At 46.9% G+C, this 27,711-nt stretch overlaps 1 protein-coding gene and 1 long non-coding RNA gene across 2 annotated transcripts in view; one reads left to right on the forward strand and one right to left on the reverse strand.

Annotated features, from left to right (window-relative positions):
- LOC124246866 (uncharacterized) overlaps window positions 1–5,425 on the forward strand; it is a 28,528-nt gene extending 23,103 nt beyond the window's left edge. The window contains exon 4 of the long non-coding RNA XR_006890611.1: window positions 4,806–5,425. This is a non-coding gene — a long non-coding RNA (uncharacterized LOC124246866). The remainder of the gene's footprint in view (window positions 1–4,805) is intronic.
- Window positions 753–27,679, reverse strand: SCPEP1 (serine carboxypeptidase 1). The gene is made up of 13 exons (XM_046675570.1): window positions 27,555–27,679; window positions 25,110–25,258; window positions 21,251–21,340; window positions 19,014–19,169; window positions 18,582–18,656; window positions 15,064–15,136; window positions 11,534–11,571; window positions 10,892–11,020; window positions 9,912–10,005; window positions 9,010–9,123; window positions 6,609–6,746; window positions 5,434–5,597; window positions 753–1,175 (listed from the first exon to the last, which is right to left on the reverse strand). Exons 1-13 carry the CDS (start codon window positions 27,637–27,639, stop codon window positions 1,113–1,115), a joined length of 1,368 nt encoding a protein of 455 aa, XP_046531526.1. The 5' UTR covers window positions 27,640–27,679; the 3' UTR covers window positions 753–1,112.
- Between the last annotated feature and the right edge of the window lie 32 nt (window positions 27,680–27,711).

Genomic DNA, 27,711 nt, shown 5'->3' on the forward strand with positions numbered 1-27,711 from the left:
AGTTGTATATTCTAGTTGTAGGTCCCTCTAGTTCTTCTGTGTGAGACGCCACAGCACGGCCACTGACAGACGAGGGGTGTGGTTCTGGTAACTGAACCCAGGCCACCAAAGCAGAGTGCACCAAATTTTAACCACTAGCCCATCAGCGCTGGCTCCATCATTTTAATTTTAAAGAAACATTACAATCCTTTGACTAAAAGATCATGCTTTTAGGCATTCATTGTAAAAAAATAATAAGGATGTGCATAAAAATATAACTATCAGGATGACTCACCAAGCACTGTTTATAATAGTGATAAACTAGAAACTGCTTATGGGAAACAATTGGGCATTTGGTACATAAATTATGGCACATCCATAAAATGGAATGCTCAGCAGCCATTAAAAATGTTACAGAAGAACATTTATTGGCATGAAAAGGTGTTTAGGCCATACAGATATGTGAACAAAGTAGACAGTGAAATAAGACACAGTAAGGATTCCATTTTTGTAAAAAATATATATGTATTTATGGCAAAAAAAGATTTGCAAGGATATCAGTGCTTATCCCTGAGAAAGGAGTACATGGGTATTTAGCCTGGACTTTGTTTATCTGTATTTCCCTTTTTTTCTATAAATCACATAATTTGCTTTTTTAAAAGATTTTATTTTTCCTTTTTCTCCCCAAAGCCCCCTGGTACATAGTTGTGTATTTTTAGTTGTGGGTCCTTCTAGTTGTGGCATGTGGGATGCTGCCTCAGCATGGCCTGATGAGCGAGCGGTGCCATGTCCTTGCCCAGGATCGGAACCGGTGAAACCCTGGGCCGCCGAAGCGGAGCACGCGAACTTAACCACTCGGCCACAGGGCCGGCCTCATAATTTGCTTTTGTAATAAGAAAATGTTAATCTATTTCAATCCTTCATTTTGATGAAAACAAATCCATTAAAAAAAACCCCTAGATTTCCAAGCTGCCACGGAGGCAATGATTTTGTTCTGCGTGGAGCTGACCGGAACCTTCACAGTCACGGTCCAGGGCGGATTCCAGGGGAGGTCGGTGCTTCCTACAGCTTCAGGGTGCTCGCTTCCGCTCCCGTGCCAAGGCCGAGCCAGCTCACCTCCAGCCCACTCTGTCCTATTCTTGCTGAGTCACCAGCCTCATCATCTTCAGAGCCATGTCCCCTTGGTCAGACGGAACCTAGAACCAAGCAGCATCGGAGTTAGCACCCCTGGTTCTGTTCCTGGGGCTGAGTTTAGGGGTAACATCCTGAGACCCTGCTCCCTGGAAGAATGCCAGCATTCTGATAGCAAACTGGGAGGACAGCTACACCTGGGTGCACCCCTTACAGAGGGGTCCCTTCTGTGACGTGACCCCTGCACCAGACAAAAGCTCTCCTGGGCCCCAGGTGTGTTGGGTGGTGTGGCTCTGGAGAAGGTGGTGTTTAGGAAAGAATCTTCTACTCCATTTGGGGCTGGTCTGTTGATTTCTTTATAAGGGCTGTGCTGATGGTTCTCGGACCCAGCCTGGTCAAGGAAGAGGGAAGATTCTAACCATTTTCAAGGATTCTCTGCAAAGGAGGGATCCCAGACTGGGAATGAAGTAGAAAATAGGCCGAGAGGGGAGCGAACAGCAAAAGTGTCAACAAACACAAACAAACAAACAAACAGGATACTTTGAGCGGCACCCCATTTTTGTATTATTATTCAACTTTGTTCTGTTGTTCCCTTAGATTTTTCGAATAATTCCTTTAAAAACTCTCCTTCCTGGGGCCAGCCTGGTGGCGTAGTGGTTAAGTCTGCACGCTTCACGCTGGCAGTCTGGGGTTCGCAGGTTCTGATCCCAGGCGTGGAGCTACACACTGCTCACCAAGCCACGCTGTGGAGGTGTCCCATATACAAAGTAGAGGATGATTGGCACAGATGCCAGCTCAGGGCCATCTTCCTCGCCAAAAAAACCCCCCAAAAACAAAAAAACCTCTTTCCCACCCAGCATTAAAAGGGGGAGGGGCAGAGCCCTCAGTTTCTCCTCCACAAAGACGGGAGTAGAATAATAGATGGCTCCAAGTTCTGAAATTCCACGATCTTCTACAGCCCACTCCTGTCCTTGACTCTCCTGCCAAGCAAGGTCCCCAGGAGGCACAGGCACAGTGGGGAATACGAAAGTGACATTTACTCAACCAAAGGGGAAGTGGTTGGCAGATGATTTAATAATAGTCTCCAAGAGCTATTTTAAGGCTGCCCCCAACAGACCTCTTGTTCTATGTGTGACAAACCAAGAGAAAATGGGCAAGTGCATGGTCAGCTCTTCCCTTGCCCTCCTACCTGCCTCCACGGGGACCCCTCTCTAGTAATAGTGGTGTGCTCCAAGACTTCCTACTAGCTTTTCCCCGGTCAATATTGAAGGCACTCAGAGACTTAGGGTCATTAAAAAAAATTGCCCTCATAACCCTGTGTCCTGCTGCCTGTTCTTTCTCTCTCCAGACCAAACTTCTTAAAAGGGTAGGCTTGGGGCCAGCCCATGGCTGAGTGGTTAAGTCTGTGCACTCCACTTTGGCAGCCCAGGAGTTCACCAGTTCGGATCCTGGACTCAGACCTACTCACCACACCGCTCATCAGGTCATGCTGAGGTGGCGTCCCACATAGCACAACCAGAAGGACCTACAACTAGAATAATGTACTGGGGGGGCTTGGGGAGAAGAAGAAGAAGAAAAAAAGATTGGCAACAGATGTTAGCTCAAGTGCCAATCTTTAAAAAAAAAAAAAAAGAGTGGGGCTACTCGTTTCTGGTTTCTTAGAGGAAGTGGTCTTCTCTCTCTCACTGCTCATCCATTTGCTCCAGCCTTTCCATTCTGGGTTTTGCACCTGCCATTCCACTAAAAATGCTCGCCAGGACCACTACAGACATCCGTGTAACCAAAGCACTGCTCATATTTCAGTGCTTCATCTGAGTTCTCAGCAGCATTCGCGCGACTGCTCTCTCTCTGCTTTGAGGATGCCATGTCTCCATGGTCTCCCTCCCACTTTTCTGGCCACTCCTTTCTCAAGTCTCATTCTCAGGTCCTTCTTTTGCCTCCTGCTTCTTAAATACTGGTGTCCCCAGGCTTTTCCATATTTGACTCCTAAATCTCTATCTCCAAGGACAAACATTTGATTCCAGATCCATATACACACACTTTACACGTTTGACTGCCCTGTGGACATCCCACCTGGCTGTTCTGCAGGCAGGGACCAAGTCTGCCAATTCTCCCTCCAACACTTCATCAGATCCCTCTACTTCTCTCCCTCTAGGTTACCATATGAGCCTCTTCCTTTTTTTTTTCCAGGAAGATTAGCCCTGAGCTAACATGTGCCACCAATCTTCCCCTTTTTGCTGAGGAAGACTGGCCCTAAGCTAACATCCATGTCCATCTTCCTCTACTTTATATGTGGGATGCCTACCAGAGCATGGCTTCATAAGCGGTGCATAGGTCTGCACCCAGGATCTGAACTGGTAAACCCTGGGCCGCCAAAGCGGAACAGGTGAACTTAACCACTACACCACTGGGCCAGCCCCCATAAGAGCCTCTTAGATTGGCTCTCTGCTCCAGTCTTGTCCCATGCCCTCTGCTGCTAGAACGCTATCTCTTAGACAAATCTGGTAATTTGACTCCTTTGCTTAAAACCCCTCAGCGGCACCCCATTGCTTTCAGGGTAGGTCTGACCTCCTTAACGTGGTACCGTCTCCCTTCCCAGCCTTCTCTCTCCCAGGGTCCCTCGAGGCCTCGGGTGTCTGAAGGCTCCCCTGGACCTGCACAAGCCATGGTCCTTGCTCCCACACCTCCTCCTTACTTAGCTAACTCCTACTCATCGTTTAGGGCCCAGTCTTCCAGACCCTCAAGCCTGGGCTGGGCCATCTTCCCACGGCCAACGCCCATCTGAACACTTCTAGCCCCATGTTATTACAGCCTCTGCCTGTCTGCCCCTCTGGCCCATGAGCTCCTTAAGGACAGAGATGGTACCATCCATCTTTGTGACTAGCAGCCATGAGACACTCAAAGGTTTGCTCATCAAATAAAGGAACCAAAGAGAAATGCTGGTTTCTCTTAAAGGTTGCAGCATCTTCATTTCTGGGAAGTTCTTAAGAGAAGACTAAGGGTCAGAGAGGTTAAGAATAAGTGGTCTGCGGTCAGACACCTAAAAATATTGTGAGACCAAGTCTATCAAATACCCCAGCTCTGCCTTCCCTCCCGACCAGGCTTTCTCAACCATGACACCACTAACATTTTGGGTGGCACAATTCTTTGTTGTGGGAGACTGTCCTGTGCGTAGTAGGATGTTTACCAGGATCCCTGGCCTCAACCACTAGATATCAGTAGCACCCTTCCCCAAGCTGTGACAACCAAAATGTCTCCAGACATTGCCAAAGTCCCCTGAGGGGCAAAACTGACCCCAACTGAGAACCACTAATGGCCCTAAGGAGTGGCTTGTGGAGAGAGCACCTTGGTCCCCCCAAATGTCTCTTAGTAACTCCTAAGCCATCCAACTAAGCACACCATGTGCCTGCTGTGCCAACAGAGCTTTAAGACCAGTTCCCTGGGCCCCCCTGCCAGCCAGACTGCTGCCCTCAGCCCTTTCTCTGTGGAGGTTCTGTCGGAGGCACAAGGGAGCTAAGAGAGGAGGGCAGGCTGGAGGGAGCCTTAACATCACTCTCAACTAATCTCCTCCGGGAAACCGCAATCTAGGGGAGAAGAGAGACTCTGACTTTAAGTGACCAGATCAAGGCATCACCATGAGGGAAGCATCTGGGCCCTCCTGCCTCCTGGCACTCCCCACTTTGACTCTTTTGCAGGTGAGTGTGTGCGCACACCTGTGTGCACACGCGAGGGTGTAGTGGATGCATCCCTCCATCATCTCCCTCAGCCCATGGATAGCCACTCAGTCAACATACGACCTGAGGGAAAACAGTAAGTTCGCTCCGCAGGCGCAGGAATGGCACAGTCTCACTGCCCATCGCTGCACCCAAAGCTTCTTCCAAACTGAAACTCTGGAGCTGCCGGTGCTGGACGACACGCCCCCACCTTATAGCAAGCACTTGTGACTCAGCTTTACAGAGCCCAGAGCTTGGTTCTCCCTCCCCAAAAATGTCAAGGAAAGACAATTTCTCCCTTCTTCCCGCAGCACGAATTGTTCCTTCAGGACAAATTGTTAAGAGGAAAGTAGCACTATATTCATTTAAGGTAAAGAGTAAAGGACCGGGAGCCTGGCTTAACTCTCTCGGAGGATTTGCTTTTTAAAAGGAGAACTTCTAGGCCCAAAGGAATGAAGTGCTAATAGCAGAATTTCGGTAGAGACTTCGAAACACGCCCAAGCCCAAAGAACCCGTAAGACCAGTCCAGACAGTGCCTGCGCGCATAATCCACTGCCCGTGGCTTCCCTCTCGGAAGCATTTAGTCTGGAACAAAAGCTGACTCTCTCACCATGTGTCCGGCTCTGAGAATCCAGTAGAAAGACAGGTTCTTGTAGGACTTGACAAAAGCAGACGTTTCAGAAGACTTGGGGTCACAGTACAGGGGCTTCCACCTCAGCTGACTGAATTTGGGCAGTTCTGTCCACTTCAGCTTCCGCAGCCAGGACTCCTGACCTGGCGACAGGGACAAAGAAGGGCCTGGCATTAATAGCTGGGTGGAGTAGAAAAAAAAAATTCAGGTCCTACAACTTGGTGTTCCCCAAACCACAATGTGCACAAAACTCATCCTGGGGTCTTGCTAAAATGCAAAATGTGATTCAGGAGGGCTGGGTGGGGCCTAAGATTCTGCATTTCTAGCAAGCTCCCAGTGATACCCAGGATGACGGGGCAAACCCGAGAACTGTGAAGTGTGGCTACTCTGTGAGTCTCCCACTGCCATAGGCTCTGCAGGGAGGAAGCTTGGGGAGCTCTGGAGGCGACAGGGCTGTCAGGAGGACTGAGAAGTCTCAGGGGTGAGGGGACAGTAACACAGATCACCTGGGCAGTCCAGGGAAGAAACGCGGAGCCTTTTCAAAGTGCCCTTGGTGCCCTTGGCTCACAAGTTGCAAAAATATTCAGTCCTGCTGACTTCAAGAAGCATATCACACCCACCAGACCACGTGCCTCAATTTGCCTGCTGGTTCTGGGAACCCGCCTCTGAGCCTCTACCTGGCCCTACTGACACTGGAAGGGAGCACGTGGTGGCAGCCAGGGCAACAGGAACTCCATCAAGACCACTTCCCCTCGGTCCTTGGGTTTACAGAGCTGTTAGGGTTTAGTCTTAACTCACCTTGCCGTGCTTACCATCTGCTGTGACAATGCACAAAAATGAGGTTTTCCCTCAATTAAATTGTGTATTTGTCCAATGGCCAAGAAAATGTCTTCTTTTTTATTCTTGTGATGGGGGTAGGTGTTGTTCTTTTCCTTAATCGTACCTAAGGGCCCAGGCTTCTCTGAGGGGTCACAGCCTCAGGTAGTTCTGCCCTCTTCGATGAGTTAGGGTCAGGGGTGGAGGGATGTAACAGGAAATGGCTTCCTCCTGGCATTTCAGTGTCACCAGCCCCAAGACTGATGTGTCCAAGGCCAGTCCCCTTCCAGCTCAACCCATGAAATTGCCTCCATGTGCCCCTCAGAGGGGGTTCCTACCCATGGTGTCCACGATGAGATCGAGCTGTCCGTTATACACAGTCACGTTGACCCCGGCTTCCAGCAACTCCTCCACGACGCTGATGACTGGCTTCATGAAGTCCTTCTCCATGTTTAGGAAGACCTCGGTAGCCTGGCCTGCACAGGGGGAGGAGAAAGAGGGAGCAGCTTGGAATCTGCCAGAACAAGAGGCACTTTTCAGCCAAGAGCATCCTGGGCTCTGGCACCCACATGCAACCACTGTGCAGCATCTAACAAAGACTGCAGACAGGGCTGTTTCACCAATTGGGACCCACCGCCCAGAAATCCGTGCCCCGAGCAGGTGGGTGGACGAGAAGCACAAACAGCACATGTGCTTTATTCACTCAAGCGCTTGTGATGACATCGGATGCATTTTAGTGAGGAAACGAGACCTGGAGACCCTCTAGGCTGGTCCTCTAAGGGCATAAACCGTGGTTCTGGGCCAATGTTCATTTTCCTCCTTTGCTGAATGACACCAGGGCCAAGTTTTAAGTTCTGAACAAGTGGGGCTACCTTCGTAATAAACCAAATCAGACCTAAACCAATTCAAGCTGGTCCTCAGTAAAGCCACGTGGATGACTGGCCAGAGAGGAGACGGGCAGCACGGTATTCCTGCTGGATTCCTACCACCACCACCATCCTCCTAATACTGAACAACCACCACATTTATTTTTATTTGGCAGTCACTGTGCTAATAAGGAAGCACTTTACAAGCAACAGCCCATTTCTTCTTCATCACTATCCTGGGAGGTAAAGAATCTTAACTTGTGCAATGGTTAAAGAAAATGAGGCTCAGAGAGCTAAGAAAATTGCCCAGAGTGAAATAGCTGGTCAGTGGCAAGCTGGGATATGAATGCAGGCCTGGCTGACTCTACAGTATGCATAGGCTTAACCACAAACTGGAGCTCAAGACATTATGAGTACTGGCCAAGGACAGTTTGTCCTTTCCAGACCACACAAAGACACATCTAGAGCCAAAGAGAGTTTTCTGTATCAGTCATCTTCTGCCAAAATGTAGTCACCCTGCCTGTCCAGCCACACCGGGCAGGAATGGGGTGGGGAGGGTCCCCTATAAGCAGAGAAGCTCGGGCTGGAAACACCATCATAAAGATAAAATGAGGGCACTGAGCTGACAAGATGTGTTCTCATGAGCTTTTTTTTCAGTGCCATGACAGCTCCCCACAGTTGTACCCATCCCTTACAGCTCTGACACCGTAATTCTTTTTATTTGATCTAACTTTTTTCTTCATTTCTAGAAAGCTCTAATGGGTGAGGGGGAATGAAGACACGGGTCTAGGATGAGCTCTCCGCTGACTGCGGGTTGGGAGGATGGCCCGTGTCCCACGAGGAAGCCAGGGCCAGAGCCACATCTTAGCCTCTCAGCAGCTGTCACAGGGCCGCCCGAGAAAGGCCTCCCGACCACATGTTTGGGGCACCTTAGACACAGACGAAACCCTCCTCAGCTTGCAGCGTTTCCCCTCCAGGAGCCTGGGAGTCCCACTTGCTCATCACGCCTCCCTATAGGACTGAGCAGGAACTTAGCCAAGATTTCTACCTGGCCTTGGTCTCTGGGGACCCCAATATTTCCTCACTATGGCCTTCAGACCAGAAAGCAGTAGACGCTGGACCATATCCAGCATCAGGATGCCTGGGGAGGCCGGCCACAGAGAGCTGGTCAAAGCCTGTCCAAAAGGACCTTTGTCTGGAATCCACACCTGCAAGCCCCTGTGGTCTTGGGCATGGCTTTTTTATCTCAATGTTTTTATTATGGAAAACTTCAAACTGATACAAAAGTAAATAGAGGACTGATGACCCCCAGGTACCCACACCTGGCTTCAACAATTATCAACTTATAACCAGTCTCATAACTGATCATTTCATTTCTCTCCCTACTCACTTCCCTATGAATCCCTTATTTTGTTTTGTTTTGTTTTTGGTGAGGAAGATCGGCCCTGAGCTAACATCTTGTGGCCAATCTTCCGCTTTTTTGCTTGAGGAAGATTGTTGCTGAGCTAACATCTGTGCCAATCTTCCTCTATTTTGTATGTGGGACACCTCCACAGCATGGCTTGATGAGCAGTGTGTAGGTCCACGCCCAGGATCTGAACCTGCAAACCCCAGGTCACTGAAGCGGAGTGCACAAACTTAATCACTACACCACCAGGCTGGCCACTGAACCCCTCATTTTGAACCAATTTTGGCATGTCATTTACTGTCTCTGTATATGTTTGCTCATCTATAAAACGTGGATAATAACACTGTTCTATTTGCAACATACCATCACCACCAACAAAACACTTTCTACAACTTAAGGCCTTTAAATTTGCACATCTATCACCCCCAACCCTACAAATTGCACTTAAGTAAGTCACATAAGTACCTCCCCAGGAGCAATCCTCAGGAATAATTTTGAGCTTCTTTCTGATGGGACCATTCATGAGCAGACTTAAGGTGTCCGTTTGTAGGTGTCTCACGTGACGTTGGGAAAGACGAACTAAAACAAATTGGTACATGGTGAGTCAAAGGACTGGAAATAAGACCAAGAGAACCTCTTTTCCAACTGCTGGAGATGCTGTGCATAAGAGGGAGGCATTCAGCTGGAAAATGAAAAGCATCACCTTGATTCACCCCAGATGGAGGGACAAAGTCTGAAACACATTGAAAGTGGAGATGCTTCAATAGTTCCGATTGCTGCATTTTATGTCCTTCGGGGCCACTGAGATTATCTGGCATGGCCAAAGGAAATCAGCTGAGAAGAGGAATCCAGGACTCCTGCAGCCTTTATGTGCCTCTTACGGAGGGAAGATGCCAAGCATTCGGCACCCGCAGTGAGGCTGAGTCAGCCGAAAGACAACTCCGTCCAGCCTTTAGGAGGACTGACATTGTGATTCAGCGTGCAGAAGTTGGTTTCCAAACTTAAAAACACTCTCTAAGCGAAAGAAGCCAGATGCAAGATGACCTATTGCAACGTTCCATTTATATGAAACGTCTGAAAAGGCAAATCTAGAGAGACAGAAAGCAGATTAGCCCAGGGCTGGGAGCAGGAGAATCAACTGCAAACTGACACAAGGGATCTTTCTAGGGTGATGGAAACATTCTAGAACGGGACAGTGGAGATGACAGCACAACTCTGTGAATGTACTGAAAACCACTGAATTATACACTTAAAATGAGTGAATCCTATGGTATGTATATTATGGGTCAACAAAGCTTTTAAAAAAAATTGGTTGCCTCTTGCTTGGAGGCTAAGGCAGGAGTCTAGCAACTTTAAGGTTCACTCACCTAGGTGGCTCTGCGTGAATTCTAGGCTTGACTCTATTGCAGACATGGGAGTGTTTTTAGTTAAGATGTTATAGAAGTTCACCCCATCTGTGTTCTGAAATACAAAAAAGTATATTTGGCTGTTTTTTTGTTTTGTTTTGTTTTGTTTTTTGTGAGGAAGATTGGCCCTGAGCTAACATCTGTTGCCAATCCTCCTCTTTTTTTCCTCCCCAAAGCCCCAGTACATAGTTGTATATCCTAATTGTAAAGTCCTAGTTCTTCTATGTGGGATGCCGCCACAGCATGGCTTGATGACCAGTGTGCAGGTCCGCACCCAGGATCCAAACCTGCAAACCCTGGGTTGCCGAAGCAGAGTGTGCAAACTTAACCGCTCCGCCACTGGCTGGCCACCTTTGGCTGTTTCCTAATGTATCTGTTATCGAAGTTGCAAAACAGAAAAGAACCCGGCTCTCCATCTTATCCGGGGATAGCTCTGACTTTGTAAATTTGCTTGGACCAGAAAGAAATGCAGCTCTGGAGGCTCAGAGACCAGCCGTGCCAGCCCAGTCTCCCAGGGGTAGTGAACAGCTCATGTGAGTGGAGCTCAGAGGCTGCAGGAGAAAACCACAGGCCCATGTGTTAATTTACAGGGAGAACAGAGCTGCAGAGGGTCTGACACACTCGAGGCCTCAGCTGGGCCTTCTTCCCTTCTGGCTCACTTTGGGCAGATGGCTGCTTGGCCAGGATCCAAACATTCACCTCTGCAAGACATAGTCCTTCTTCTAGAATCCAAACATTCAGTCAAGGGACAAGTCTTGCAGGCCTGGGTGGCTGTCTAACCCTGTCACTGCTCAGACCCGTCAGATTTATTGTTTAGGATGCCATCATTTTCAGACTTGTGGGGAGTCTCAGCATAGACACCAAACCTGACACCACCAACCAGGAACCCTTCACTCACGAGAAAAAGCCAAGTGGGCTGGCCCCCGTGCGTGTCCTGATACCTGTTCAATGACCATTTCCGCTTTCCCCCACAGCTCGGTGGCCTCTTTGTAGAGTCCCTTATTTACAGCATCCAGCACTTGCTCTGCAACCTGAGACACCTCTGTCAGACCCTGGTCGTCAAGAAGAGACTGGAATGCAAACCAAGAACAGAAAGGCCCACTTGGCTGAGAGACACAAATCTGGCATTGCTCAGTTAGGGATGGGTAATAGGACGAGCAGGAGGAAGGAGAAAAGGGAGCTTACAGACGAAAGCATCCTGTCACAAGCCACATATTTATTATGAAGGAAATACAGCAAAGTGTTAACTGAGTCTAGACGGTGGGGATATGGTTGTTCACCATGATCTTTCGTCTTTTCTGCATATTTGACAATTTCTATAATAAAAAGTTGGAGGGATTTGAAAAATGGTGTTTCTTGTACCTGGAGAAATGGGATAACTGTGCTGATGTTTCTTTAAATTTGTCCTCGAGGCCAGCTGCTGCTTGGGGGCTCCAATTTGATATGGACTAACAGTCCCTAGGGAGCAGGGTCAACCACACAGGCAAACCCAGCTAGCTTTGTCCTTCCTGGGGACAGAGCCAGAAGAGGTCAGCTGGGCCACTTACCACGGAGGGTGCAGAAGTAAGAACTCATCTACTTACCACGCTGTACAGGTAAGGTCCCCAGGAGAGCACCGAGTCTAAAAGAAACCACAGATGTACAAAGTCAGTTTGTGGTTCTGTTCTCCCAAAGAAAAACCTAACTAACCTCCTTCCCAAAGCAGAAAGAGACAGAAGCCGGAAAGGCAACAGCCCTGGGTCTGAGGGCTCCTTAACTCACAGTGCCCATGCAGGGCTGATGTCTCGGTGGCTGGGAGGTGGGATGAGGGGGTGGGGGCCCTTGTACTGACTCAGGACTAATGGCACGCTAACCTGGCTTGATACTGCCCAGCAAGGGAGTCACAGTCAGTGATGACACGGCAGGCGGGCCACGCACGTACAGGGGATGCTCTTATCTGCAGACTTCCAGACTTTCTGCCAGCTTAAAATATTTCCCCGCCCCCGCATTTCTGCTCTGCATCCTGCCTACTCCTCCAATTTGGGGACATTAGCTTCTGCCAAGAGCTAATTACAGAAGAAAGACTAATGATTTTGTAATTCAAGAGTGTGTGGCTACTATACTGCCAATCAATTCATTTCTATTCCACCAATATTTTGAGAACTTACTAAGGGCCTGTATGGAGCTTTATAAGATATAAATATGAGTAAGACAATGCCTGCCCTCAAGGAGAATAGTTGGGCTTGGTTTAGACAAGTTCACAATTACCATGACACCAGGTAAGGCTAGTGCCATCAAGAGAAGTGCCAACAAAGTATCAAAGACCACAATTTATAAAGCACATTTGAATGTCACTTCTTTGCTTAAAAGCCTTCAATGCTTCCCTAAAGTCAAGCATCTCAAAGTATTTTTCAAATAACCTCAGTTCTGAAGGATTTTAATCTAGGGATAGGAAGAAAAAATGATTCTTCAGGTAAGTCTTTGTGGTTATACAAAGTAAAACACATTTCTTTACTGCAGGACTTCTCAGAGCCTTTAATGTGCCTGTGAAACCTTGAGGAGATGGAGCAGTTGTTTAGCACTTCCAAAACTTATTTGACCACAGAGCCCTTTGTCTAGCACCTCATTGGCCTGGTATTCTTCAGAGTACACCCTGAGAAATGCAGGGATGCCGGGTCTCCCGGGACCTAGTACCATTCTCCGCTCCACTTAACCTTCAAGCTGGCGCCTTATTTTCTTCAAATATAGAATCATCTGTTATTCTCCCATGGATTCCATCCCCTACTTGATCTACACCAGGGATTGACAAACTCTTTCTGCAAAGGGACAAACAGTAAATATTTTGGCTCTGCAGGCCAGCCTGTCTCTGTTGCAACTACTCTACTCTGTTGTTGCAGCCTCCAAGCAGCCACATAATATGTAAGTGAATGGGCGTGACTGTGTCCCAATAAAAAACTTAGTCACCAGGTGGCAGGACCGATTTGACTTGTCGGCCATAGTTTGCTGGCCTCTGATGTAGATTTGAGATGTCCAATAGAACTTTCTGTGATGACAGAAATGTTCTATATCTGTGTGGTCCAAAACGATAGCCAATAGCCACGTGTAGCTACTGGGCACTTGCGATGTGGATAGTGCAACTGAAAAATTGAAAATGTTATGTACTTGAATTAATTTAAATGTAAACAGTCGCAGGTGGCTCTGGGTACCACACTGAACCAGGCAGAGCTTCTTGAAGACGTGGAGTGTGTCTGGGCATCTTTCGTAGCACCTAGCACAACACCTATTACCAAGCAAGCAATGAATAATTGTTCATGAAAATTAACAGTATCTCCCCCTCAAAAAGGGAGTACTTCTGGGAGAGAGGGGTGCTACTTAAAGTAGATCTGGAAGGAGGGAGTAAGGGCTGGGCAGGAAGATTTATAAGGGGAGGTGGGTCATGGCAAAGTGAAAAGATAGATTTTGGCCAGGATGACTAGCCCTTGCAAAGCCTGGAAGCTAAACTTGCTGGTCTTGTGGAGGTAGTGTAGTGTAATGGTCAGGTGCCTGGATTCTAGTGCCTGCTGCCTGGATTTGAACGCTGGATTTGAATCCTGGCTTGAGCTGTGTGACTCTAAAAAGTGCTTAACCTCTGAGTCTCAGTTTCCTCATCTGAAAAATCGGGATAAGGACAGCATCCATCTGATGGAGTTGTTGTAAGCACTAAATGAAGTTAACACATGCAAAGTGCTCAGGGGTGTTAGGAAACTGTGATGAGACCCCAGAAGGAAGTGTAAGGGCCAGCGCTGTCATTTTGAGTGAGACGTCTGGTAAGAAACCGGCTGGACCTTCCTGCCTCTGGTCAAGGCCCTGCAGCTTCCTGATGTCCTCAGCGGTCCATCCAGGAAGGACAAACCAACAACCCTTCTTCCAGTGCCGACTCACGGCTCTCAGTTATGCTATGTCAGTCCTACCCTGGAGCTGCCAAGAATGAGGTCAAGAAATTACCACTCCGAGGAGCATCAGAATAGCCCGAATCCATCAGGGACATGGCTCTGTGAGGAGCCAACTCTCTTTTAGGGGGGAAATATTATCTTTTATAAATTATTTTTTTAAAACTGAGGCACAATCATAGCTCACAAGTCATAAATATATTTAGATGAGTTTTGATAAATGCACATGCCCATGTAATGACCACCCCAATCAAGATAGGGAGCACAGACGGCCTAGAAAGTTCCCTCAGGTCCCTTCCTGGCTTATTCCCCTCACTTCTCTGGGGTAACTTCTCTTCTGATTTCTCACTGTACAGTTTGGTTTTGCCTGGGAAAAGTCACCTTTTGTTTAGGTGAGAACAGTAGTCATCAACTGGGGGCGATTTTGTGACCAAGAGGACATCTGGCAATGTCTGGAGACATTTTTGGTTGTCACACTGGGGTGATAATACATTTAGAGAGTAGAGATGCTGGTAACCACCCTACAACGCACAGGAGAGCCTCTACAACAAAGAAGTACGCGAAGGAAAATGTCAATGGTGCTAGGATTTAGAAATCTTGTGTTAGATTTAACCCCACCGAGGCGGTTATTTCAGGTGTCTGAAGCCACACCCTGGATGTCTGCCACATAAACAACTTTCCTCTGCACTCTCAACGATGCTAAGGTCATGAAACTGCGACCCTCTGCGTTGCAGGACCTGAGAGTAAGCTTGATTCACCATCAACATAATGATGATTCCCATCAACATATGGGAATCTCACCCCAAATGTTCATTCTAGCATCAGGGTGGTGGAAGGGACAAGGTGACAAACAGACCTGGGTTTGAATCCCGACCAGGCCACTCATTCTGTGTGTCAGAGGGCAGATTTTGTCACCTCTCTGAGTCTTTAGAACGTCTTCAATTGTAACATTGGATTCTTTCGTTGTGACAATCAAATAAGAGAACTTGCTTCAGCCTGTAGCAGCCCATGGTGGGTGCTTTGTAAACGAGTTCTCATCCCCAAATTTCTTGGATGTTCCGGAGGCAAATGTTTTCTGGGCTGACTTCTCTGAAGACCCAGAAAATTCTGCTGCCTTGTTCTGTGTGATCTGGACAACACAGCCCAAAGTCACAGGGAAGGATGGGGAAAGGAAGTAAAGAAACACCTGAAAATTCTGTACTTACCAACAGGGGAGATCCAGGAGTCACCCAGAGCGACCCCGGCAAAGTTGCACTGGATGGTCCCTTGTTGAATGGCCTGAAGGACAAGAAGCCAAGAAACAGCCTTGCATGGGCACCCAGGGGCCTCCATCCCGTCCTCGACAGAGGGAGCCAAGCCTTTACACGCTGCCTTTCCCGAGCACAGCAAACTTCTGCCCACCCTTTCCAAGATTCCCTGGGCATCCAAAGACCTCAGATACCCACTAGAGAGCAAGAGTAACTCTCTCCTGCCGCCATTTGCAAAATGAGTAGGAGGTGTTGGAGTTTCTCCCTACCGTTTCACAAGGGGGTTGGCAGGACGTGTGTGGGGTCTAGTGCAGCTCTATCTTCCTTAGGAGGGACCCAGCCACCCCTGAGGTCTGTGATTTCTCACAAGGTGCTCAGGGGGCTCCTTGGGTACAATCAGCACTGTCCAAGTGACAGTCACTCAAGGGCTGGGAGGCCTCCTCAGGAGGTCCTCGAGGGTGTGCTGATGCCTTAGGACTAGGAGCTCCTGCCCCTCTGCTCCTTTATATGTTTAAAAATAATACATCTGTCCAGAAGCGGAAAATTAGCAACAGACTAAATATTTATCAATAGGATGGGCTAAACGAATTATGGTTATTTCCATGGTCTATGATGCACCTTGAAAAAAGATTAACAAGGCTCTTCAGGGACTGATATGAAAAGATCTCCAAGGTACATTGTTAAATTAAACAAGAGAGAGAGATTGGGGGCTGGCCCGGTGGTGTACTGGTTAAGTTCACACGCTCCACTTTGGCAGCCTGGGGTTCCCAGGTTTGGCTCCCAGGTGCGGACCTAGTACCACTTGTCACGCCATGCTGTGGCTACATCCTACATAAAATAGAGGTAGACTGGCGCCGGATGTTAGCTCAGTGACAATCTTCCTCAAGCAAAAAGAGGAAGATTGGCAACAGATGTTAGCTCAAGGCCAATCCTCCTCACCAAGAAAAAAAAAGAGATATATAAAATATATACGTAGTAGTATGTATAGTATAGTGTAGTGTGCACTATCATTTATATAAAATACTATTTATTTTTGTTAAATTAAAAAAGAGATACATAGAATATACAATCATGTGTCTTTAACGACGTAGACACCTTCTGAGAAATGTGTTGTTAGGTGATTTTCTCATTGTGCGAACATCACAGAGGGCACTTACACAAACCTAGATGGTATAGCCTGCTACACTCCTAGGCTATATGGTACTAAACTTATGGGACCACTATCGTATATATGATCCATCATTGACTGGAATGTCATTGAGTGGCGCATGACTGTATGTAGATATATATTTATTGTAGAATATATCGTACAATGTATATAGTGTAGCATATATTATCATTTGTATAAAAATGGGAAGAAAGAATATATATGAATTAGCTTTTACAGGCATGAAATACCTCTAGAAAGATCCAGAAGAAACTAATACCAGAGTGTCTTAGGGGAGGGTGACAGAGGCAAGAGGGAGGATTGTTACAGTATACCTTCTACATTTCTTGAATTCTGAATTAGGTGAATGCACAAGCTATTCAGAGAGCTGAAATAAGAAAACGATGAATATCCTGACTGAAAACTGGTAATTAAAGAGAAAGAATTACACATTTAACTGGCTTTTCCAGAAGGAACTTACTTCAAGTTACCTAAATAGTCCCAGATGAGAGAAAGTTCCACTTTAAGAAGAATATGAGCTAAGAGACGTGAACAAAATGACAGGAGGAGGAAACCATCATTTTGAAACTCGTAATGAAGTTACTGATTTATGTGAGAACTAAAAATTGATGTTAAAGTCATTCGGTGAAAGATGGATGAAGCGGACGTCCCTATAGTATGAAAATCACACTGCCCAGATAACTTTCTGGCCTGGGGATGGTGTAAGAACGTGATGAAGGGATCAGACTAGATCGAGACATCATGAGCCTTCTGATCTGAAGCAAAATGAAGTGTACAACATCACCAATATCAGAGCTTGGCAGTTTTTCCTCTAAAGGGCCAGATGTTAAATATTTTAGGCTTTGTAGACCAAACAGTCTATGCTGCAATTACTCAACTCTGCCACTGTGTTGCTAAAGCAGCCACGGGCAACCAAGGAACAAATGAGAGTTCTAGTAAAACTTCATTTGTGGACATTGACATTTGAGTTTCATATAATTTTCACGTGTCATGAAATGTCCTTCTTTTAATCCTCCCCACCCCCACCCCCTGAAAACATAAAAAACAGGTCGTGGGCTGGAGATGACCTCTGGGCCCCAGTTTCCTGACTGACCTATTGTAATATAATCTAGCCAAAACTTTTACCTTGAATGCATCGGGCCTTTAGATATAACTTCCAGTTTTGTAGGAAACAGTGAAGAGAGGACTAAAGTAAATTTACACCGTGAAGATGTTACCAGACAAATCCAGAAAATGGGACATTCTGTAAATCGAGGAGTCTGGATTCTTTACCAAATCAGGGTCATAAAAAAGGGACTGTGCTAGATGAAAACAGACCTTAGGGACATCACAGCCACATGTAATTCACAGATCTGGATTGAGTATTGGCTTAGCCAAACTGGCCATAAAGGACACGTTGGGATTATTAAGGAAGCCTGAATATTTGAGACAAAAGTTTGCTGAAGTGGGAAGGTGGGGACTAGCGATGGAAGCAAGCAGGCTGCAGACATCACGTAAAATATGATCTCATATTGGTTAAAAAAGCGATTTCTTTACAAAAGTGCAGAAAGAGATTTAAAGGCTATACACAAAGGTGTTAACTGTGGTGATCTCTATCTGGTGGGAAGGAGAAATTTTAATTTTTTAATATGTGCTTGCTGTACTTTCTAATTTTCTGTTATGCACATATACTGCTTCATTTGTTAAAGACTAAATCTTTTTTTTTTTTTTGAGGAAGATTAGCCGTGAGCTAACATCTGCCGCCAATCCTCCTCTTTTTGCTGAGGAAGACTGGCCCTGAGCTAACATCCATGCCCATCTTCCTCTACTTTATATGTGGGACACCTACCACAGCATGGCTTGATGAGCAGTGCCATGTCTGCAGCTGGGATCCGAACCAGCGAACCCTGGGCCACCAAAGCAGAATGTGCGCACTTAACTGCTGTGCCACTGGGCCGGCCCCAGCCCTCTTAGTACTTATATATGACCATATGTAAATATGATACATATGTATATGCTATAAACATACACAGATACATATACATATATATATATAAAATCTGTTTCTATATTCTTTATCCTGTTGCATTTAACCTATTTGTCTGTTGTTAGGCCAGTACCATGTTGTTTTACTCCCTATAGGTTTATAGCAATATCTGGTAAGGCATCCTTTACTGTTCTTTTTGAAACTTTTCATGGTTATTATTACAGATTCTTACTTTGTATGTACAAGGTCCTATTCAAAGTATATTCAATATCAGGTGAGTATAAAAAGTAACACAATCAGTTTCTGTCTGAAACCAAAACAACAAAGTCATATCCCCATTACCTTATAAAGTTCTAGACTGATGCCAGCAGCCATTTTTCCTCCGTAGGACTCTGAGAAAATGTAGAATGGAACTGTCTAGCAAGAAAGAAATTTACAAAGAATTAAATACCCTGAATGTCTCTTAATTCACAGGAATTAATTTCAAGTTTCTATTGCATGTAATGGCCAGACACAACAAGTCTACTTTTGTTGGTTTTTCCCATATCTGATTATTATGTCTGATTGGAATACTGGCACCAGGGTCATTCTTTCAAGCTAAAAATTATCTTTAGAGATGATAGAAACAAAAGTCCACAACCTGATCTTGGGTGCAAAAAGGTTTTCTCTGGAACCCGCTGAGCATCGAACTCTTGGGGGAGTGTAAGTTTCTTCTGATGGTCGCCGTGCTGTGACTCCCAGCCCTTGCTGAGCGGTCCCTAAGTCTTTGCTTACCTGGAATTCTTTGTGGCAACCGAAGAAGGTCTTCAGGAGAACCATCATGTCTGATGCCACTGTGGCAAGGTCTTTGGCATATGCGTCACTCTTGTTCACATAACTGAAGCCAGTGCCCACAGGGTTATCCACAAACAGGAGACTGGCCGACTGGAGCTACACGGCACAGAGGAAAATCCCATGTTGCCATCAGTCAGCCAGCCACCAATTAACTTTTGATCATCTTACATGAGCTCAACAAAAAACACAAATATGAGGCCATTGGTGTGGTTATGATCTTGTTTCTAAAAGGGATTTAAAAAAATAAGGGACAAGAACATAGACTACTACAGCAAAGACAGACAAAGGAAAGGAGAGACAGGAAGGAAAGATTAACATATACGTGGGGATCAAAGCATCTCAGCTGTCACTTTTCACAGGGTACAAATGCCCTAGAAGCAATATGTTAGCACAGGCAGACCTGGCAGCTTCAGTCCGAGCAACAGCTCGAAGCAGTGAGAGTACAGCCCAGGGCTGAATACCACACGTCAGTTTTCTTCAAGATTAAGCCAATTTCCACCCGGGCCTGGCTTCCCTGTACACTATGAGAACAGAATTATTCTAATACCAAGGGCTGGCCGAGTGGCGCAGCGGCTAAGTTCGCACGTTCCGCTTTGGTGGCCCGGGGTTTGCCAGTTCGGATCCCGGGTGCAGACATAGCACCGCTTGGCACACCATGCTGTGGTAGGGATGTCCCACATATAAAGTAGAGGAAGATGGGCATGGATGTTAGCTCAGGGCCAGTCTTCATCAGCAAAAAGAGGAAGACTGGCAGCACTTAGCTCAGGGCTAATCTTCCTCAAATTAAAAAAAAGAATTATTCTAATACCTTTCCTGAAGAGGCTTAGAGTCATAGAATATTACATCTGGAAGCCTTAGTGATGACACAGTCCAGCCATGCCCTCCATTGATTAGGAAATTAAAACCCAGAAAAGGCCTAGGACTTGTCCAAGGTCACAAAGTTGGGTAGATAATGGCAGCATTAGGACTGAGGCCCAGACCCCTCACTTCTACTCAGGTTCTCTATCTGAGTTATATTACCCTCTTAGTTCTGGGGGCCTTGGGGACAAGCCAGTGGGGCACTCTGCTACTGCAAATGCCAGTGATATTTCAGTTGGAGTTGAGTACAGGAATGTTCCAGGCTGAGGGAACAGCATGTCTAAAAACCTTGAGGTAAGAGTAAAATGTACTTAAGGAAGACCAGTGTGGAGACAGATGGGAGACTCAAAGGACTGATGGGACCTTCAGGAAGAGGTCATCTGCATTGAGTGTTTGGGTTTTTTTTTTCTTTCTTTCTTTTCTTTTTTTTTTTTGCTGAGGAAGATTAGCCCTGAGCTAACATCTGTTGCCAATCTTCCTCCACTTTATATGTGGGTTGCCACCACAGCATGGCCAACAAATGGTGTAGGTCTTTGCCCGGGATCCAAAGCCATGAACCCAGCCTGCCGAAGTGGAGTGCACCAAACTTAACCATTACGCCATGGGGCTGGCTCCTGCACTGAGTCTTAAAGAAGAGTAGATGTGAGTATAGCTAGGTAGGTGTGACTGGGTGGCCAAAGGAATGAAGTGTGTTTTGCCCGCTAATGTTTGGCGGCCTGGGGGCAGGGGCCAAGCAGATGTACAGCAGGACTGACCCAAGGTTGGCAAGGCAAGGCTGTAAAGGGAGAAAGATAAGGGAGCCAGGAGGTGGGGTGGGGAGGGATCAGAGAGGGGTTAGGGAGGAAGTGAAGCTAAGAATGAGGGGAGGGACTAGTGAGACAGCCAAAGGGCAGAGGACAAGGGGTGTGAAGTCTTGATGAAGTAAGGAAGCAAGACAGGAGGAGGGGGGAAGGACTGGAAGTTGTGGCCAGAGGGTGGGAGTCAGACTGCAAAGATGGCCAATATGTGGGAAATGACAAGGTCCAGGGTGTCTGCTAGAGAAGGTTTCTGCAGGCCAGTGGAGAGAAAGGTCATTGAGGAGGGGAAAACAAGAAAGACAATTTATCTCGGGATAAACTGTCCCGAGAAAAGGGAGAAGCTGGCTAGAAAGGAGGCCTGTGGACAGGTGCCCAAGGTCCCAGCCTACAGAGGGAGGAGGAGAGGGGTGGCAGGATGGTGCTGCTAAACTTGTGACCCCACCCACGAAGGGGCAGGGCTGGCTGGGGCTCAGTCTCAGAGAGGCCACTGGGCAATTCAGTTAGGGGCCATTCTCACTGTACCCAGGAAGTTCTTCGTGGTTTGAGATCAACGTCAAGGGGCCCAATTTCCTCAAAGTTTCCAAACCCAGTGCTGGAACCACCTGGACCACCCTGTGGAACAGAAAAGAAACAAACATAAGCCCAGAGAAAACATTAATCAAACGTGAGTCATGGCGATGATGACCACATCCACTATAAATGATTTATGATTTAGTGATGGCTGGGTCAACCCCACACAAAAGACACAACTGATCCAGCGAACCAGGGGCGTCTGCACTGAGTCCCCCAGTAACAGCTGAAACCTTTCTAAAAGGAACCAACCTGGGCTAAGCGCGTCCCAGAGGGAACTTTCCAGCCTCTGATTCTCTGAGCTTGAACTCTGGCATGCCATGGGGCTCACTGACCTTAGAACATCTTGTCCAACTCCTCTCGTTTCAAAGCAGTAAGGCCCAGGGAGGGGATGTGGTAATTAGGGGCTCTGCCAGGACTGGACCCAGGGCCTTGTGACTCTCCATCCCACCAGTGTCCCTGAGGATGGACAAGGGACCCAGGCTGAGGGGCAATTTGGTCAAGTCTATCCCCAGGATATAATGTCGCAAATGCGGACACCCCAGAGCAGGGAGCACTCAATACTGCGGGCATCCAGGACCAATGGCAAGGTAGGATTCTGAAGAGAAGTCAGGGCTGGGGGGCCCAGACGGTGAGAGGCAGAGGTTCCTTGTGTTCCGACAGCTGAGAGAGGGGAGGAGGCCCTTCAGGAGATGGTCAGAGCAAAGGATGGTCAGCGCTTTGCTGGACAAAATCTCAGCGGCCAGCTGAATTGAGGAGGCTATGAGGAGAGCGTGATCAGCTGAGGCAAGGGGACAGGCCTGGGGCCTCAAATAAAAGGGTGCTCCATCCCTGTGCATGAGCACAGTGGATAGCAGATGGAGATACGCAAAGATGAAAGGGAACAGCTCAGGCCAAACAGAAGTCAGGGCAATCTGTACAGGGAAATCCAAAGAAAAAAGACAAAAGATGTCACAGAGGCAGGGCTCAGGGGTAACGAGAGGACCCTACCAGGGAAAGACTTTATGAAACCATTTAATGTTTTGAACCTAAACCAAGCTAACTATTATAAAAGTGGAAGGCTATAAATCCCTCTAATTGTCCACACTCTGATCTTAAGACTTCCTAACGTAGTGGTAAAAAAGCTCACAAACCAGAGGGCGCTGCTCACCACAGTGATATTAAAACGCAACTCCAACGAGCCCCAGTCAGGAAACAGGTTAGTAACTCATGACACATCTACAGGATGGAATGTGACACCACCATTTAGAATCACAAACTATGTGGCAGCACTGAAAAATGCTTATCATGCATTATGCAGTAAATTAAGGGCAAGCGTGCATCCTCGAATGGAAGCTGGGCCCCTTTTTCCTAGTGGACTTAATGGGATGGGACAGGACCAAGCAAAAGGAGGGAAGCTGGGTCTCCTAGGGAGCTTGGTCTTTGTGGGAGAAATGCCATTTTCCCATCCTGCTTTTGATAAGCTGTGGTGGCATCAATGACCCCCCTCGTCCCCGACAATGGCAACGAGAAGCTGGCTGGAGGAGACTTCTGTTATTTGAGAACTTCCCACTACAAAAGCTTTTTTGACTAGAACTTTGGGATGGGGTGCTGTCATAGTCCCGGGCTACCCAGTGACTCTGAAATACGGTAAATGTGTCAGCGGACCAACTGAAACGCTTACACGACTTGAAAGTGTACCTAACACAGCTTACTGCTCCACTCAGATGACGTGACTTGGATCCTCAGAGACCCGCCCAGAGCAGTCAGTGTACGCGTCCTCAGTAGGCTACCTAAAAGATCTCCTTTTAATCTAGATAAATTATTTCTTCCTTAATCATAATCTTTTTTCTTCTCCCTTGGGCCTCTGAGGAAATGAAGAGTAGCCTGGTTAGTTAGCCAGCTGATAACCTTCAAGTAGCATCTCAGTGGTGTAGGGTTAATCTAATCAAAATACACAAATGAGACGGCCTCCAGGGGCCAGAAACTGCACCAGATGGAGCAGAGAAGTCACGTGTGGGCAGAGGGATCCCCTTCTCAAAGGAGCTCCTCCTCAGGCCCCGTCTGAAAGGCAGCCACCACCACCCAGCTTTGGGACAGTAAATTCAGGTCCCAACTGGCTACATTTCCTGATTTTTGGAAAAAGGAAGAAAATGTCTTGATTTTAAAATGTTGGCAACTAATTAAAAAAAACAACCCTACTCTGCAGTCAACCAAAAGGAAGATTTGCAACCTCTGAAATTCGGTGGTTTACAAATTGTGTTCCAGAGAGCCCAGAAAGTGCCAAGGGGCAGCATGTGACAAAGTGGAGCTGACTGGGTGGGGATCGGCGCCCAGCCCCCACCCCAGCCTCAGTACTTCTGTTTTCTTCTGCTTTGGCTCTGAAAGTAAGCTTTCACTTGGGGGTAGAAAAAGTTCTGCTGATTAATAAAAAGTTTGAAAACCACTAAAATTCCCCAGATTAGAAAACCAAAGCCCAAAGGGAAGTGTCTTACCATAGCTGTTACGTGGCAGGAAGGCATGGAGAAGTCAGGTCTCCAGTCTGGCAGACCTGGGCTTGTCCCCCGCTCGCCCCTCCTGACACCCATGCTGCATCTTCATCTCCAGCCACCCGGGGTGGACAGAAGTTCCCTGGCCTACATATATGGCTTCCTCTCCTGAGGTATTTTCATATCTGCACCCTCAGGCTGAGCCTAACCACCAGCCTTCAAAGGAGACACTGATAATCCTGAGAGATAAAGGTCCCCCCTGCAAACTGCTCATCTTCGCTCTGTCTCACCAGAAAGTCTGCATGGACTGGCCTGGGAGGCTGCTTATGAAGAGGCCGACATTTTCAGAGGAGGTGACATTTGCATCTCATGGAGGCGAGAACCAGGATGCCCTATTTACCAGTGAGCAACGTGGAGCCCTAGCTGGGCCACGCCTACGTTTTCCAAAGGCTGAAGCAAGACTGTGTGCCTCAACCTCTCCCGATCTCTAGGGAGGGTGGGGAGGGTGTGGGCCACCTCTGGCTAGATATTTTAGGAATGCAAGGAAAGATTCTCTGCCTGCCCCCAAACACCTTTCAACCAGCTCCCCACCTTCCGACCTACAATCAGAGGTCAATTAAAATGCAACACACTTGGGGCTGGCCCCGTGGCCGAGTGGTTAAGTTCGCGCGCTCCGCTGCAGGTGGCCCAGTGTTTCATTGGTTCGAATCCTGGGCGTGGACATGGCACTGCTCATCAAACCACGCTGAGGCAGCGTCCCACATGCCACAACTAGAAGGACCCACAACGAAGAATATACAACTATGTACCGGGGGGCTTTGGGGAGAAAAAGGAAAAAAATAAAATAAAATCTTTAAAAAAAAAAATGCAACACACTTAGGGAGAAGGATAGGGCCCAATATTTAACACTAAGATGCAAAAGGCTGAGTCCTTTCCAAGGTCAGCTTTTCTGGGGGCAAGACGTTAGGGTCTAGGGAAGGACTGGGAGGAGAGGGAAAGGGGGTAGGAGGACTGGACTTTGCTCTGGAATCCTTCAGAACACTTCCTATCAGCTTATGTCTTCAGGAGCTTCCAGGAAGGGTTCCTGCCACTGCCTGGCAATATAATATAAAAGACCCTGGCAAAAGGCTAGGATCCCCCACCTTCTGATTTGGCCTTCTTGGCTCTACAATTGCCTTTGCCTGTCTTGGAAGGATGTCGGAGCCCCCAAGCCTAGGCGATCCCCAGCTGACTGCTGGACCAGCTCAGGCCTTCACCCCTGGGCTGTGAGCCCTTAAGAGCAAGCAAAGTGATAAGTGGGGGAAACCTGGCCCACCCTGGCCAGGCAGCGAAGCCACTTTTACCTGAAGCCACATGACCAGGGGCAGTTCTGAGAAGTTCTTGCTGGGGCTGGTAGCATAATAGAGCCACCAGAACATGTGCGCATCCTTCCGGACAGTCACATAATCCCACACTTCCTTGCCCTCCTCTGTGGGCCAGTTGATGACAGCTCCTGAAACAGAAGCACGATTTGGTTTTCCTGAAGAATGTCTAATGTCCAGGCAAATTCCAAGCACAGTAGAGATGGCCACGCTAGGCTAGAGACGATTTGGTTTATCTTTTAGGCAATTTACTCACTCTAATATATTGTGGAGATAAGGAAAAAAGAAAAATCTCAAAATGCAACATGCTGGTTTTTATATCTCATTTACTATATGATTAAAGAGGCATAACAAATTTGTGGGGCCAATATTATTCACTATATTATTGTGGAACAACTGCTAGTTTTTTTTGTTTTGAGGAAGATTAGCCCTGAGCTAACATCTGCCACCAATCCTCCTCTTTTCGCTGAGGAAGACTGGCCCTGAACTATGCTACCGGGCCGGCCCCCAAGTGCTAGCTTTTTTGAAAGAAAAAAAAAAAAAGAAATGTAGTCCTCTCTTAACACTATAAACCAAAATAAATTCCAAGTGAATCAAGTATCTAAATTTTAAATATTAAAAAAATATGAAAATACAATTGAATGTTTTTCTGACCTTTGGATAGGAAAACGATGTAAGCATACACCAGAGACTATAAGAAAAATATCAACAGAGTTGAGGACAGAAACTTGTTACATTCCTGTCCAACAAAATTTCTGTACATCAAAAATAAAATTAAAAGGCAAACAACAAAGATCTGCAACAAATATGAAAAAAGGTAATTTTCCTTAATCATGTAGATCAATTCAAAAACGGAAGATCCTAACAGTTAAATGGGTAAAGTCTGTGAGGAAATAATTTATGAAAAAGGAAATACAAATGTCTCATAAATTTGTGAAAGAATGGTTAACATCACTAATATCCAAAAATATGAAAATTAAAGCAATAATGAGGCCACTAAAAAGCTTTGCTTATTCGATAGGCAAAAAGTGATGGCAGGTGCTCAATGTCCACAGGAGACAGGAGACTGGCCCTCAGCACTCCTGGCAAGAGTGCACACTGGCATAACTTTTGGGGAAGGCAATTGGCAAAAAGTATATCAAAAGTCGAGTGTGTGCGTGTGTGTATATCTTTTAATCCTGCGTCTCCAATTTTCCTTAGTTAACTTTTCTAGCATCTGTAAACTATGTATTGGAAGAGGGTAGGTTAAATACATTTTCTATGTCAACTCTGCTAAAGTAACAACTTTCAAATTACAGTATCTTTTTCTGAAATACCATTCTGTGGGTAAAAAAAGGGGATGTTAAAAGGTAATGAGAGGGGTGATCCTTAGTGACTGGAGTTTTCTGCCTTCTACTTCTTCCTTTCTTAAGCCCTTCAAACCCCTATGGCAAGTAAAAGAACAAAAACTCATCTCCAAAAGAGAAGGGAGTAGATGAGGAGATAGATAATGCTGTTGTGTAACTGATAAGGACAGGGGTTAAGAAAACCAGAAAGTGGCTTCAGGAGCAAAATAAACGGCTAGAATATTACAGATGTGGCTATAAGATTCTACCTACCAGTAACACGAGATTACAGTCTCCTTGAAAATGACAGATAAGGCTCGGGTCCCTTTTGACCTAACTTCTGGCACCCTTCCCTTCCCTGGCAGTGACCACTGCTAAAATGTGGGGGTCAACATATTTGACAACATTTCCCAGACACAAGCTGGAAGGCCACATGATTCCCACTTTACAAAAGGGAAAACGAGAACTGTTAAGCAACTTGCCCAAGATCACAAGGCAAGTTTGTGACTAGTTCGAATTCTCAGTTCTTGATTCAGACCAAGAGATACTCTGCTCAAAGACAAGACTAAAAATCAATTTGCAAGTCATCCTATTAAACACGAATTTGTTTTTACCAAAAGGAGCACGGTGAGGGGAGATGTTACTTTGTCCGTTCTGATCAAGTAGAGGGAGAAAGGCCGAACGTCAGTGAAACGTCCCATTCGTGGTAGGATTTCTCGGGGTCGTTCGGGCCGCATGTTTCAGCAGAAAATAGTAAAACCTCATAATCCCATTTAGCAGCCAATCACGGCAGGAAAAGGGAGGTGCCTTTAAAATCGTGGAAATCTCATTGATCAGCAGTTTCTCCAAATCACATGTTTTGCACAACTGCTACTATCTAGGCGCAGGGAAGAAAGGAGCCCCAGAGGACCCAGAGCCAGAAAAGGGTAGAAAAAGCACTGTGAATTAAAAAAAAAGGGTGAAGTTCAAAAGCAACATAGTTACGCAAGGTAGAAACCGCGGGAAGAGATTTGCTTTAAGAAGCACAATCCCACTAATAGACTTTCATCTCTGAAGAAAGAAGAAGGCACCGGCTGCGGATGCACCTTTTGCCCCAACCTACCCGCGCTCAGGCCCAGAAGCAGCAGGAGCAGAGGGACGGGAGAGCTCCGCGGCGCCAGCTCCATGACGAATACCAGGCGCAGCATCAGCAACAGGCTGGACTCCGCGCCACAGCACGTGACGGTGGCGGGCGAGGCCTGGCTGGGGCGGGGCCTGAG

This window comes from Equus quagga, chromosome 11, assembly GCF_021613505.1.
Source record: "Equus quagga isolate Etosha38 chromosome 11, UCLA_HA_Equagga_1.0, whole genome shotgun sequence".
NCBI lineage: Eukaryota > Metazoa > Chordata > Mammalia > Perissodactyla > Equidae > Equus > Equus quagga.